General features: G+C 39.3%; 2 protein-coding genes across 2 annotated transcripts in view; one reads left to right on the forward strand and one right to left on the reverse strand.

The window, feature by feature from the left end:
• The first annotated feature begins 520 nt into the window (after positions 1–520).
• On the forward strand, positions 521–10229 carry SLC3A1 (solute carrier family 3 member 1). Its single transcript, XM_044659466.1, has 6 exons — positions 521–614; positions 828–1110; positions 2561–2759; positions 5947–6111; positions 7395–7508; positions 9604–10229. The coding sequence occupies exons 1-6, from the start codon at positions 521–523 to the stop codon at positions 10042–10044; spliced, it is 1296 nt and encodes a 431-aa protein (XP_044515401.1). The 3' UTR covers positions 10045–10229.
• A 642-nt stretch (positions 10230–10871) lies between these two features.
• Positions 10872–15363, reverse strand: part of PREPL (prolyl endopeptidase like) — a 48362-nt gene continuing 43870 nt past the window's right edge. Inside the window, exons 13-14 of the mRNA XM_044663287.1 lie at positions 11768–11850; positions 10872–11360 (exon numbers count right to left, since the gene is read on the reverse strand). Of these exons, the coding sequence (XP_044519222.1) occupies positions 11295–11360; positions 11768–11850 (149 nt within the window). The 3' untranslated portion in view covers positions 10872–11294. The remainder of the gene's footprint in view (positions 11361–11767; positions 11851–15363) is intronic.

Consider the following 15363-nt stretch of genomic DNA (forward strand, 5'->3'; position numbering starts at 1 on the left):
AACCCTACATGGTTGTCATGCCCTTATATGGTTCTAGCCTTCTAATCCATTCGTATATATAAAATTATATGTATAAATGTTACACAATATATAAATTTTACATATATAAAGTTTTAATATATAAATTATATATATAAACTTTATATATAAATTTTACATATATATAAATTTTAATATATATATTTTATATATAAACTTTATATATAAATTTTACATATATGAACTATAAATTATATATAATATACAAATTATATATATGTAATATATATAAACCCTTACTTTTCCTTTTAGAATCAATACAGTGTATTGGTTCTGAGGCAGAAGAGGGGGAAAGGCTAGGCAATGAGGGTTAAGTGACTTGCCCAGGGCCACACAGCTAGGAAGTATCTGAAGCCACATTTTAACCCAGGACCTGTGGTCTCTGGACCTGGCTCTCTATCCCCTGAGCCACCCAGCCATTCCCCCTTCTAAACCACCTCAAGGTGGTGGAGAACCTTGCTCCTGCCAACATCTCCAAACAATGATCACTAGAGACCCTGCAGGCCACAAGAGCATCACCAGGTCCTTCAGGATTATTTCCGATGCTTGTCAGGCTATCCTGGCATTGGCTGCTCGTGAGTAATGTGGTTTGGGTGCATCCTGTTCCAGTGACAGGTCATCGCTGGAGGGACAACTGAGTTTTTCTGGGTGACCTACTTAAGGTCTTCTTCACACAGCCTCACAGAAACACTAGTCAAGATGGAAAAGACCTTCCCTTCGGTTCTTGCCACAAGTTTTCCGGGAGGAAGACTGTAGGCTTGGCTCATTGAATATGATTAACTTAATAGTGACACAGTTAGAAGCCTTCCACCACGAGGTCCCCTTTTTGGTATCTGTGAGCAATGAGAGCCCTTCTGGGGATGATGCTCGCGAGAGTCTGCCCCTGGGCACGAAGTGGTGGGCATGCGGGATGGGAGATGATAATCTTGTTGCCCTGTTTTCAAAGGACACGGTTAGAAACTACTCGGATCTGTACCACGATTATACCACCACACAAGTGGGGATGCACGACCTGCTCCGCAGCTTTAGACAGACCATGGACCAGTACAGCAGGGAGCCTGGCAGATACAGGTAACAGGCTGTACCTTTGTCACCATTTCCATTTTTGGGTCATTTGTCTCTAACATCCTCTAGTATTTTTTTTTTAAACCCTTACCTACTGGGTTAGAATCAATATCGTGTTTTGGTTCCAAGGCAGAAGAGTGGTAAGGGCTAGGCGATGGGGGTCACACAGCTAGGAAGTGTCTGAGGCCAAATTTGAACGCAGGACCTCCTGTCTCTAGACCTGGATCTCCATCCACTGAGCTACCCCCATAGTATTTGAGAGCAAAAGTTATAGTCCATTAAACACACATCTGTTAAGTATTTACTGTGGGTCAGGATGGGGATACCAAGACCAAGATGAAACAGTCCCTGCCCTGGAGGAGCTTTTATTCGCCTCAGAAGATGGAGTGAGCATGTACCTGGGTAAGTCAATTCAAAGAAGTAGTTTCAAGTGAAGAAAGTGGTCAAGGCTTCATGTCAGAAGTGTCGCATGGATCGTGCTTTGAAGAAAGATGGAGATTGCCAAAAGCAGAAGGAATGAGGCGTTGCTGCATACAAAGGCACACAGTAGGAAGACAGGATGTCATGTCTAGGGAAGAGTGGATGGGCCGATTTGTTTGGAAGGGAAATTATAGGAAGAAGAAGAATATGAAATAAGACTAGACAAGGGCCAGAATATGGAAGAATTTGAAAGCTATACTATGGACTTTTTGTTTTATCCTAGAAGCAATAGGAAACCACTAAAAACTTCTGAGTAGGGCAGTGAAGTGGGCAGATCTAGTATAGAAAATAGTTTGAAAATGGCCATTTGATGTCAGTTTGGTAGGTCGCAGACAGACCTATTTTCTCATAGAGCCATTTGGGTTTGACTTTTGAATATGAATGCTTTATCTATACTAAGTTAAAAACACTGATGAATGAACATTGATTACAAAAGAAATGGACAAAGAATGTTAGAAAACAAGCCAGCAAAGTACTTATGTGATGAAGACACCCTGGAGAGGAGGAAGGGATGAAGGCTGACAGCATCTGTATCATCTTAGCAGGCACAGAGGAACCTCTTTAAAGTTGGCCACTTATATGATTTCAATGGAGCCTCATGACAACCTTGTGAGGCAGTTACTCGGGGCAAGTCATGCTTCAAGGCACATTTTAATGGAGAAGAGGGTTGACTGGCTCAGATAATTTTTTCCCACTTTTGGCAGTTTGGTCTAGCATTTGGGTTTAGTTTTTTAAATCCATTCAATATGGTTTCTAAGTTGTTGGACAATGTGTGTGTATTTGCCTCTGTCTTTGTTGAAGGTTCTAGCCAATCCCATCACTGATATCCTTAATACTCTGCATGAAATCACATGCCTCGTGTATGGTGTATAAATATAGTGTGTCCATTCCTAGCCTTATAGCCAAATAAAATGTATTGTGTCAAACGTATCAATTTTGAGGAAAATCAAATATTTTTTTTTTTTTTGGAGGATAGATTTATGGGAACTGAAGCAAGTAATCAGGAAAGCATCGAAGAAACCATGATGTACTATGGAAAACCCTTTGTCCAAGAAGCAGATTTTCCTTTCAATTTTTACCTCACAGAAATGAGCACTATTTCTGGAACTACGATATTTGATGTCATAAAATCCTGGATGAAGAACATGCCAGAAGGAAAGTGGCCCAACTGGATGGTAAGTATTCAGACCAATCCTAGGAAATATCCGTATTTCTGCATTCTGTGGCCCTTCTAGAGATTTGTTTCTAAAACCAGATGAGAGTTTGTATATAAGACCCTCGGATTTTTCCTGAGATCTAAAAGAGGGTTTTATTCTGTAAAGAAGCATTTGTTAAGAGCCTACTGTGTGCCAGACACTGTGTTAAGCAAGCCCTGGGGATACAAAGGCAAAAAACTGCTCATGCTCTCAGAGAACTCATAGTCTAATGGGGCAAAGCAAACAATTTTAGGAATTATTTTTTCATAAACATTTAAATATTTATTATAATATAATCAAATAATCATAATATAAACATCTAAATATTTAAATATTCCTACAAATATATCCACATTAGGCACAGAATCCAAAATTCTTCTCCATTATTTGCCCCAGAATTTATGATTTCAGTGAGAAGAAAATACATCTAGAAAAAAACTATTATAGAATGTGACTTCTATAGACTAGAGAAGTCAGAGCAGTCTAGGCTCCATTGACTGGGGCAGGCTTCTCCCATCTCTATTTATTCTTAGCCTCTTAAAAAAAAATGACCAAGGACAAATGCCACATCTGCAAAAGTCTTCCTTGCCTAAAGCAATGTCTCCTTTCTCTAGACTTTTGACAGTTATTTCTATTAAACTCATTTAGTGACGATTCATATTTTGTTCTCTTTTTAATCATTTTGTTTAGCCCAAAGGAATGAAAACTCAGATTGACTTTGGAAAGAGATATAAAAGTTTTTTTGTTATCAATTTGCTTGACTCCACTAGGATTCAATGTGTAATTTTATTGTTATGTTTATTTGTTGTCGACTTGTTACGAAGTTAATGAAAAAGTATTTTACTGCTTACTTTGACAGCTTTATCTTATGTTGCAATCTGAAGGACAGGGTTATCTGAAATCCGTTTTAAGCTTCTATACCTTAGTTTTATTTTACTACTTCCTTTAGTTTCTTAATGTATTTTTAAAATGCTGGCTATATTAGAGATGAACTTTGGAAGGCAGTTTTGCTGACTCCTAGTCTAGAAAGTAAGGAGGTAATTCAGATTTCCAGGAGCCATTTGAAGGATGGTAGGAGCACCAAATAATGTAAAGAAACATTCTCAGGACGATGTATATTGTTCTATAAGTGATGTTATTTTTATCTTGATTCTTCTGGGTTTTGTAGTAGCTGTTTGTGGCATGGCTACTGTGGTGCAGAGAGGGGGCATAACAGATTTGCAGGCTTGGCTGGAGAGTTCTTCTGTCAGTTAAGGAGGTTTTAGAATCTTGGGAAAAGTTCAGTTGGTCCTGGCAACTCGTGGAGAGTATGAGGGTCAAACTGAGCTCCTTCTTTAGATTGAAACCTGGCCTATATTTTGCAGCTTTTCTTTTAAAATTGTCAGTTTACCTAATTCCTTTGAATCTCCCTACCCTACCTTATCCCCACCTTCATTTTCCCTACCTGAATGTCTGAGAAGTTTGGAAAGGAGAGTAGATCTGAGTGTTAGTTTCAAACTCGATAGTTTAGTCAAATAGGGCTTACCCTTGTTACAAATTTACCTATTGAATCATTGTATCCAGCTTTCCTACCCCTTTTGACGACAAACCCTCTCGGGCTGAAGTAGGCTGGTTCCTACTGAGTCTCACGTTCCTGCCTCCCTTCCCCCACCTGAAGCTTTCTCTAAGCGGCTGTTAGGGCTACCTTGTATCCTCTACCCTGCCATTCAACCCTAGAAATCAATAAACCCCGTTTGTTTTAATCAAAACCCTTTGGCTACTTCATTAGTTGATTAATAAGAGAGGGAGGAGGAGAGAGAGGAACAACATTCTCTCTGGAGTTTGAGGAAGCTGGAGGTATCCATTTGGAGGAAGTGTAGCTTCAATACTTCCTCTAGTCCCTTCCTGTGAAACTGACTAAAGCCTCAAGTCAGTTTCAAGCCGTTCTTGACTGGCTCTAACCTGCCTCTGTAAAGTGTCCCTTTTACTTGAAGGGCTCAGTTTGTTTCCCTTCATTGTCTTGTCTCTAACCTGAGTATCCAGTCTGTGTTTCCCTGCTGCTGTTGCCTGCCTTAGATTAACTCATCCTCTCCCTTGCAACTCATGGTACCTCAGTGTTTATATTTCCTAAATTCAGACATTCCCTTATTTCTCCTTTCACCTCAACTACCAACCTTCACCATTGTACCTTCCTCATCCACTATATTGCCTTAGGGATTCACAAACCCGTATTCACAGTGCCTATCCTCAATTCAATACCTATAGCTTAATCCCCTTATTACCTCCCTGTAATATTCCCTTATTACATCCTAAAATCCCCTTATTACACTACATCCTTGGAAAGGGACCTTCCAAATCTTAATCATCCTTCAGGACCCAGCTCCAGGCAACTTCCTGTCTCCTCAGGTTCTTTGCCTAATAGCATTGGCCACGTGGCCACATTGCTTATTTCCCCTGGTAATGACTTACTACTCCTTGGCCAGCAGGAGAGTGATCTCTTAGTGCTTGTGTTAGTTTTAAACACCCATTAATGACAATTGCCACACTTCATAATGAGTAGTCTTATCATATAGCCCAGCTAGCCTACCAAATATTGGCAAAAACAGAGCTGTAATTATGTACATTTATTATGTGAATAAACTCCATAATGGGCAGGAACACTCATGAGTGAAGTGACTAAAGTTGGAAATATTTTTTAACTTTTGAGTTCAGAAGCAGATTTCTCTAGAAGGCTTGGACAGGCAGTCAGTAACTTGCATTATCCCTTAAGAAAACGAAAGGGATGTTGAAACAATTTCTATTTCTGAATAGAAATTGTGTTTTGAAAATAAATGTTACAATAGTTTGCTAAAATGTAATTATAATTATAAATTTCTTCAGTGTTAATAGTAGAGCAGAAATAGGAAACTTCATTATCTGAAAGGTCTTCTTTTCTTTCTTCTATCTCCCAATCTCTTTCACTGATAGTACAGAAGTTACTTGGCCATCACCCAGTATTGCCTAGGTGGACATGTGTCCATAAAGATGTACATGTATTATATATGCCACACATGATAGTTTCCTTTTAGAATGCTGAAAAAAAATTTTTAAAGCTAATTTTTGTTATGATGTTTGATTTAGAGTAGGGGTAGGGACACGATTCTAGAATATACTTTGGATTATATTTTTGTAAATATTTAATTTTTAGATCGGAGGACCTGACATTGTTCGGGTAACTTCTCGTTTTGGAAAAGAATATGTCAATGTCATGAATATGCTAATTTTAACACTTCCTGGGACGCCTATAACTTACTATGGTGAAGAAATAGGAATGGAAGCCATTTCAGCAGCAAATGTAAATGAAAGCTATCTCGTAAGTATAATACAACAAACATTTCAGCAGTAAGCCCGTGCTTATTAAACAAGAGAAACATCATGTTATTAGTTTATTGAATGTAACAGTATCATAATTTTTATGAGAGTCAGTGAAGTCTACTGGAAAAGAAACAGGATTAGCACTCCAGCCTTAGTTGGTTTCCAGTCCCAGCCCTGCCCCTTGCCAGTCTTGTGCAACTCATTTGGCTTCCTGAGTCTTTTTTTCCATTTCTCTCAAATTGGTATGATTTCTGCCCTGTGTTAATCCCAGGACTTTTGTGAGCATCAAAGTGCTCCGTAAATTTAAGGTGATCTCTTTAGGATCCCTAAGCGCTTCTTCTTCTCTCTCCCTTTTGAAAAGGAGCCAATTGAAAACATTTGTTTTTCCAATCTCTCTTCTGCCACATTTCATTTCCAGAACAGATGGCACTATAGATCATTTGTTTATTCTTCTGCATGACCAAATGTGGCACTTGGTACAAAATGAGGACATCTCCTTGCAGTATATGGATGGACACAAAATGAGCCTAAATCCTCAAGTCTGAGAAGGGATGAAATAGATGATTCCAGAGATTGGTGTCCACTTCAGCTTCCTGTTTCCTCAGTGCTTGGCATACACATAAGACTCACAGAGCACATATATTATACACATATAGCCCAATTTCCTAATATTTGATGAAGGTGGATTTTCTCTTATTTAGGGCCTATAAAACTAAACTTGATAAGGCCTAGAAATGAGCTTTATGTAAAAAACTGGCTGGATGAATGTCACTGCTACAGACAGCAGTTTAAAATGAATATCTTGAAATGTCACATTTTTAGTCATTTTTCAGTAGTGTCTGACTTTTCATGACCCTAGTTCGGGTTCTCTTGGCAAAGATAACAGAGTGATTTGCCATTTCCTTCTTTAGCTCATTTTACAGATAAGGCAAACAGGGCTGAGAGACTTGCTCTAGGTTACACAGTTAGATTGTAAGGCTGGGTTTGAACTCAAGCCTTCCTGACTCCAGGGCTGGTACTCTCCACCATGCCACCTAGCTGGCTTGAAATGTTATATAAAAGAATTATAATAATTTTTTAAAGTAAACTTAATGTGACTTCACTAGCAGCTAAATATTTCTAAACTATTACATGGGAAATGGTGAATAGCTTAAGTAGTCTAACAAGTACTGAGCTCCTAGTATGTACTTGTTACTGTAAATTATAATTAAGAAATGTTTATGAGAATTAAAAAAATTAATTACATATTGTTTGACTTTTTTGTTTTGTCTTGTTTTCTAGACTCTGTTTTCCAAGTCACCAATGCAATGGGACAACAGCTCCAATGCTGGTTTTAGTGAGGGGAACCAAACCTGGTTACCCACCAATAAAGATTATCAATCTCTGAATGTTGATGTAAGTGTTAAATCCACAAAATAATTAGATGGATTCTGAAAATCAGAAATGCTTCTTTCATTGTGAACAGAACTTTTATTGCTCTTGCCCACTACTGGTCCAACTTAGGCTTTTTTGTTGACTCCTTGCACCACCACTATGGAAAAAGATGATAGAATTACAGACTCTCTAAAGTCACACTTCACAGTAAACTTTCTTCTGTACTAGTCAATTCAAATGCAACAAGTATTTATTAATATATGCATCTCCTTGCCAAGACCTGGTGCTAAACAATGGGGATACAAAGACAAAAATTTAAAAAAGGTGCTGGCCTCAAGGAGCTTACATTCCAAGGTCCCTGGGGAGTTAATTTATTGAAGGGTCACAAGAAAGTTTCACCACTCACTGGAATGCCATGTATTGGTAATTCCTTTGAGCTGAGATATGAAGGTGGAAGCTGTTTCAGATTTTCATATACTAAGCCACAAAAAAAAAGAACCATCACTTTATGTGGATCTGACAACAAGGCTATCTGTGAGAACAAGAGTTGCCACTCAGCATGACCAGGGCAGTAGGTAGGAGTCCAGGCTTTTAAAGTAGTTCACCAGAATTTGAAGACGTTAATATCTTCCAATGTCAGAATGATAAAAAGTTTGGTAAATTTACATATAAAGATATAAAACTCCTTAAACCAGAATTTCCTAGGTGGAGGTAACAAATGACATTTATACAGCACTTTCAGGTTTACAAAATACTTTGCTCACATCAGTGCTGGGCAGCGTGCTGTAAAAGTATTATCCCCATTTTACAGATGAGTAAATGGTGATGCAGAAAGGTGATTTAGAGAAAGAAGCAACCTTCGAGGCCATCTGATCTAAAGAGAAAACGCCAAGGCACAGAGAGGTCACGGGGCTTGCTCAGGGGCCATGTAGCGCATGATCTTGAGTCCACATCTAGGGCCCTGTGCAGTGAGCTATGCTGACTCTTCAAAAACATGACCTTTTAAATCCCTAGTAAAATGATCATCCTCATTCAACAATTGCACAAATCTTTGATTTACAGAGAGGTTAAGGGTCTCACAGTTGGCCAGTGGTACAACCACCCTCTGAAACCTGTGTCTTTCTTGACTTGAGGGTCTACATTCATAAATCAGACAGTAAATTACTACTTCATCAAGAATTTTTGCTGACTACGGATGATTTCTACAGGGAGTCTGCAGGTCCAATCATTAGCTGGAGGAGTTCTCTTTCGTCAAATCCTTAGGGCACAGTGTCAAGGTTTCTCTCTAGAAGGTTAATGTAGTTGATGGCCCACTTTCAGTGCCTAGCTTGGATATTGTTAGGGTTTTCTGATGTTTATTTAGGGTCTAGTGAAGCCAAGATCTGGAGATTTCAGCAACAAATAAGATATTTGTTTGGAGGGCTCTGGCTCTACACAAATGAAACCAGATGTGACACATACATCTCAGGAAGATCTGTTGGAATCTGCCCTCCCACACATATTAGCTGTTTGACCTTGAGCAAGCCACATCAAATCTCCAAAGTTCCTGTAGCTCCCAGAGTGGATGGATCCTAGGTGGGGATCAAGTAAGATATGAAATAACATGCTTCACAGATCACTGAGTATTAGAGCAAAGGGAAAGATTGTATTAGCAATAAAAAGAAGGGTATTAGCAAAAGGAAGGATTGGTCTTGAGTCAAGACCATGTTGAAATTCTCACAGAAGGAAAATATCTTAATCTCTTTTATTTCAGTTTCTGCATCTGTAAAATAGGGATATTTCCTCTTTCCTCTTATAGGGCTGTTGTGACAGTCAAATGAAACAATATACACAAAGTGCTTACAAACCTGAAAGCTCCTTTTAAATGTTGGCTGTTAATCTTCTTAGAGCCACTTGTAACTCTGAGCAAAGGAGCAGCTGAAAGGCAAAGTGGATCTATACTTTTATTCCCCAAAGAGTTACTTGTCATGTCACAACCATAATACTGTATTTCAAAGTGTAACTACAGATGTATCTGGGAAATAAGCTCCTTGTATGTCATATTAGATGCAGAAAATATTAAAAAAATTTTAGAATTGCACATTTGACTGATTACATTTTTTTAAAAAAACAACAGGTTCAGACGACTCAAGCCACTTCCGCGCTGAAGCTGTATCAACAATTAAGTTCCCTGCGTCTCAATGAGCTGCTTCTTAGCCGGGGCTGGCTGTGCCACATTTGGCATGACGCAGACCTTGTGGTGTACACGAGAGAACTAGATGGCCTAGACAGGGCCTTCACCATGGTGCTCAATTTTGGGAATGAAACAGAGGTGAATTTACAGAAACTTTCTTTAGGATTCCCAGAAAAAGCCAGCATAAAGCTCAGCACCACGTTCACTAACCGAGGCGAGACAGTGGACATGGCAGCAGTGAAAACTGCAAGAGGGGAAGGCCTCATCCTGGAACACCGAATGGCCAAACTCCTGCATCATCAAGAAAGCCTCAAAGACAGGTGTCTTGTTTCAAGTAAAGCCTGTTATTCCAGCTTCTTGGATATATTATACAATTCCTGCTGAGCTGTTGTCACAGGTCATCTTTGTCTCCAACTTAGGCACTCGCTTCACCTTCAGCCTGATGTCTAGTAAACATTATGAACATTGACCAATTGTAATTCTTAAGTATTTCTATATCTTGAATTCGGCTGCTTTAGCAAAAGTTATTCTATACTCTAAAAATGCAATAAATATTTAAAAGAAAACCATACCTGGAAAGTTATTTGTTGAAATACTATTCAATGCTCTTTCCTCAAGTTTAAAAAAAAAATTTCATTGAGAAGAGAGACAGTAGGCCATACTGGCTAGAGCTGGTCTTAGTCAAGAAGACCTGGGTTCAACTCCTGCTTTGCCTCATAGTTACTGGATGACTAAGAGCAAGTCACCCCCCCGAAGCCCTTAGCTTTTTCCTTGCTTTTTTCTCATCTGTAAGGTGTTATAGTAATAACATCTATCTCACAGGGTTGCGGTGAGGATCATATAAGATAATACATGTAAATATAAGAATAAATGATGATTTGTAGGTCTGCATTAGCAGTAGGTTCCTCATCTTGAGTTCCCATACCAATTAAAAGGGCTTGTGAATAGATGGCATTAATTTAGCATTTTAAGGTGTGCCAAGAGCTTTCTATATGTTCTCTTATTTGATCCTCCTAGACGCAGAAACTGTGAAGTGGCTGCTATTATCATCCCCATTTCACAGATGAGGAAACTGCAGCTGAGAGAAAAAGTGACTTAAGTGACTGAGGCAAGATCTAAACTCCTATCTTTCTGATTCCAAGTCCCATCCTCTTTCCACTGCATCATCTAGATGTACCTAAAAAAAACAAGAGAGAATCAGGGCATCCTGTTTTCATTATTTTATTAATTTCAATGTGAAGAATTTTATCTTGTTCCAATTGCCTAAAGGCACAGAAACCAACCAACCAACCAACCAACCAACAAACTCCCAACCTTTCCTCTGTTCTCAGCCTGCCTTTGTCACCTTCCTCTAGAATAAGGCGACCTCTAAGAAAGGAAGACCAGAGCTGAAGACAGAGGGAGCTAGGCATGGGCGCTTTTGGACACCCATGGACAGAGAGTGTAAAATACTGGTCTAGGCAAAGATAAGGCTTTTGATGGGTGAGAGAATTCCAAACAATGTCACAAACTGACTTACTGAGCTCTGCTGACCCCCCAATAGTGTGAGATTGTAATTTATCCCTACATTTCTGGAACATGCAATGCTGCTGCATGAGACATATTTCAGCTTCCATCTTGTCTTCAAATGGGTGTTAGTTGGGGGGACCAGTGTCGCCAAGTCCAAGCTCCTTGTACAGAAAAGCAAGATGTTTGGCAACCTAAAAGAAGCAAAGTTTAAACAAATGGGATACCCTAAAGTGACACACCAGAGTATAGGTTGTCTTATTCTATTGCTCTTCTCAAACAAGTCAGGCAACCTATGTTATGGGCAGATGCAGATGAAGTCTTCTCTCTGATGAATGATGAAAAGCTTCCATCTCTAGGTACTTAAAGGCCCTCTTTCTTAATGTTCTTTCTCATCCCTTTTAATTTTCTTATTCTATTTCTTTTTCTCCTTTTCCCTTCCCTATGCCTTATTGGTAGCTACTGGCATGCTATTGGTAGCCCTCAGGTTAAGGAACTGAGAAGTTCATCTGAAACAATTTACATTTAAGGGATGGAAGTTGGTTTTTATTTAATGGGGATAATAACCGTGATTTTATTTGAGGGAGAATATTCAACATACCTCAGTTACTAAATCCTCCCAAGAAGCTGCAGCGTGGCTTCCTCCAGGCTGAACATCTAAAATAATATTAGGCATCTTTCTTCCTGAAAGTAAGATTAAAGATTAAAAAAAAAATCATAAATAGAGCAGGGCTTACTTTGAGTAGGGAAATGATAGTCTATGTCTCATTCAGGTCTTGATATTGTTCACCCTCTGAGAGGGTAGAGAAGGGCTTTTGGGTTGTCTGTGAGGCAGGTGGGTGTGCAAATACTAAACTGAGTCTTGCTGGTGAGCCCAGATGGAGAGCGTGTCTTTTCAAGCTCTCTGACTTCTGGCCATGTCCCATGTCCAATTAAAAACAGTTCTTGAAAAGTGATCTAGGACTATGTTGAACTCGGCAAAAGTTCCTGTTAGAGGGGATACCATGAGTCCATGAATTCCAGCTAGCTGCTGAGAAACCTTTTCGATATTACTTGAGAGAAAGGGCAGGAAGCAGAATCCAGAAATCTTGATCCTAACTCCTACTTACTTCTGGGCCCTAAAAGTTTTACTTGATTTCTTTTATCTTTTCTCTCACAGAATCTTCCCTGATAACAAAAGAAAAACAGCTAAGATCAGTGCAGCAACCATGTCTAACAATGTATGCCACATTCCACAACTATAGTCACCCATTTCTTTATCAAGAAGCAGCACTCTTCCTTAAATGCCTTTCAAGGTGAAGACTCATAAATGTATTTAATCTGAATTCTCTACTGCAAGGCTGAATGGCATACAGAAGGTTGGGCCTGGATGCAGGAAGACCTAACTTCAAATCCTACCACTTAGCAAGTCTTTTAACATCTGCATTCTTCAGGTATCTCCCTAGGACTTAATCTACTCAGGTTTACGACTTAGGTTACAGGTCTGCATTGGCATAAGCAGTTCCCATTACAGGAATTTCCTACAACGACGAAAAGTATAGACCTTGACATTCTTTACTGTTATTAAAAAAATACTGTGGTTAAGCAAATATGTCACTTAGGGGAACTATGTTCTAATACTTCTACTGCTTACTTGAGAAGGTGATTTAGAGGGCTTTGAAATTATGGACAAGGCCCGAGAACTGAATTTGGAGAAAGGAAATATGAGAAAACTTAAGAAGTAGTAGAAGAAGGAAGAAGGCCAGAAAGTCTGTGTTCTTGTCAAGGGTTAATGAGGTGAGAAAAAGAATTTGATAAGCTTTTACCCAAATAGCAGTGCTTCAAGGGAAGCCAAGATCAAGAAAGTCAAGGACTGAATATCTTACTTCCATTAAATATGGAGGTTAGGAAGAATTTTTGCAGATGCTGAATAAGTAGTGTTTGTATTCTATCTCTCTATGTTCAAAGTGTGAGCTGGTCTCCTACAAAAGGAAGTAAATGGGTTGGTGGAATGTCTCTACTCTACAGAGAGTCATCTAACATTATTATTATTATTATTATTATTATTATTATTATTATTATTATTATTAACCCTTACCTTTCAGCTTAGAATAAATACAGTGTATTGGTTCTAAGGCAGAAGAGTGGTAAGGGCTGGGCAATGGGGGTTAAGTGACTTGTCCAGGGTCACACAGCTAGGAAGTGTCTGAGGCCAGATTTGAACCTAGGACCTCCCATCTCTAGGCCTGGCTCTCAACCCACAGAGCCACCTAGTTGCCCCAAGTCATCTAACTTTAACAGAGAGAATGAAGAGTTCATTAAAAGACAAACACATTTAAAAAACATGTGAAGAAGCAGAAGGGAATCTTGGGGTGATAAGTTAGGACTACTGAATATTTAGAGCTAAGAAACAAACAAAAGGGCTTCACCTGAAGAGGTGGAAGCTGCTTGTTCTCCAAAGAAAGATATTTTTCCAAAGATGCTATTAGCCGAGAGGCCAATCAGCAATGATTAAAGGAACAAAAGATGAGTAGTGGAGGCTGGCAACTGCTTGCCCTATATATGAGAGTAGCCACCTTTTAACAACAGAGAGATCTGCTTTCTTTGTGGAGTGGGCATGTATCTGAAACATGAAAATACTCTTCAAGATGTCAGAATGGATGAATACTATATATTTCTGCTGATTCCTTTGGGCCCAAATGATAGTGTCAGAAGAAAGCTAGAGAGCGTCCCTAAAGATTATGAAGTCTTAGTCAACAAATGGAAGACTTAGGGGCTCAGGGGTAATGATTTAATCACTGCTAACTATCTCAAGTAAGGCACCCAGAAAATAAAGTCAGAATTGGGATGTGAACAGCTGGCTAATAATAATGGTGTCTGAATGTGATATTTGGATTTCTGGACCATAGCTTTAAAAACAGCAGTGACTACCTTGTGGCCAGAGATGGAATGCACCTAACAAGGCCTACATGTTTTTGCATGAATTCTTGCAAATCTAATCCAAAGGACTTTAAGTTTAAAATGAAGGTGATATACTGATTATTTATATCCTACTAAGCTTAAAGAATAGCAGTTGCTACTACTGATATCCAGAAATTCACAGGAAATAATTCCAAGAGAGAGTAGAGGGTGGAGCTTCCCTGAAAGGGCACAAGGAAGTAGAGGCAAAAGATGTAGATGATTTTTAAGTTTAGTGGTTAAGTCTTGTGAATCCTAAGTGTACTCTTGATCCTTCTGGAACGGAATGTGGATAGTATGCCATTTCTCTATAGGAGGCAGCATGATTTTGTGGGAAGTGCACTGGATCTGGAATGAATATACTCCAATGACTAAACCCTGGTTCTGCCATTTAGATGGCTCTCAGCCAGTATGTTGATGTCTCTGGGTGAAATTATAGATTGCCTGTTAGAAAGGACCTTGGTTATTATCTAATCCAATCCCTGAATTTTACAGAAGAACTTTTGAAAGAGGCTTTATAGAGATGAAGTGACTTGCTTGTGGTCATGTGATTTAAGATGTGTCAGAACAAAGGTTTAGACCCAAGTCCTTTGACTCCAAATCTAGTGTACTTTCCACAATCTTGACCTGCTACCTGTAGCTGAACAAAATAAGAAGTGTTTAGTAAGGGCTAGGCACTGTGCTGGGCATGGGAATACAGATATATGGGTAAAGAAATAAAAACAGTCCCCTTCTAATTGAAGAAGACAACACATAAAAAAGGAAAAAATGGGTAGGGGAAGGAGGTTCCCTGGCTATGGCAAAGTCTGAAGAGTTAAGGGGAGAATCTGTTTGTCCCCACTTTAATCTACTTTTTATTCATAGCTACCAGACTTAATTTCCTAGACCTCAAGTCTAATCATGCTATTCCCCTATTCAATAAACTCTAGCAGCTCCTCATCACCTCCAGGAACAAACAAGAAATCATCTACTTTGCATTCAAAATCCTTCATGACTCGCCACTTCCCTCACTTCCTCCCACCTTTCCAGGGTTCTTACACCTTATTCCCCACCTTGCACTTTGAGCCTTTGCTGTTCCACACACAAGACACTCATCTCTCTGCCTGTTACCCAATCCCTGTTAAGTTCTTTCATAGGCTATGTCCTCTGACCTGGCTGGGTATTCTTCTCTATTACTTGGGAACAGCTGGGTGGGCACAGAGAGACAGGATGCTGGGCCAGGAGTCAGAAAGATCTGAGCTCAAATCTGGCCCCAGGTAC

The sequence above is a fragment of the Gracilinanus agilis genome, chromosome 2, assembly GCF_016433145.1.
Source record: "Gracilinanus agilis isolate LMUSP501 chromosome 2, AgileGrace, whole genome shotgun sequence".
NCBI classification, from domain to species: Eukaryota; Metazoa; Chordata; class Mammalia; order Didelphimorphia; family Didelphidae; genus Gracilinanus; species Gracilinanus agilis.

Excerpts from the sequence above, each read along its gene's own strand:
- SLC3A1 (XM_044659466.1), top strand. The coding sequence starts at position 521 with ATGATCACTAGAGACCCTGCAGGCCACAAGAGCATCACCAGGTCCTTC. Across the intron at positions 1,111-2,560 it reads AGGGAGCCTGGCAGATACAG|ATTTATGGGAACTGAAGCAA; the intron begins GTAACAGGCTGT and ends TTTGGAGGATAG. Across the intron at positions 7,509-9,603 it reads ATCAATCTCTGAATGTTGAT|GTTCAGACGACTCAAGCCAC; the intron begins GTAAGTGTTAAA and ends AAAAAACAACAG.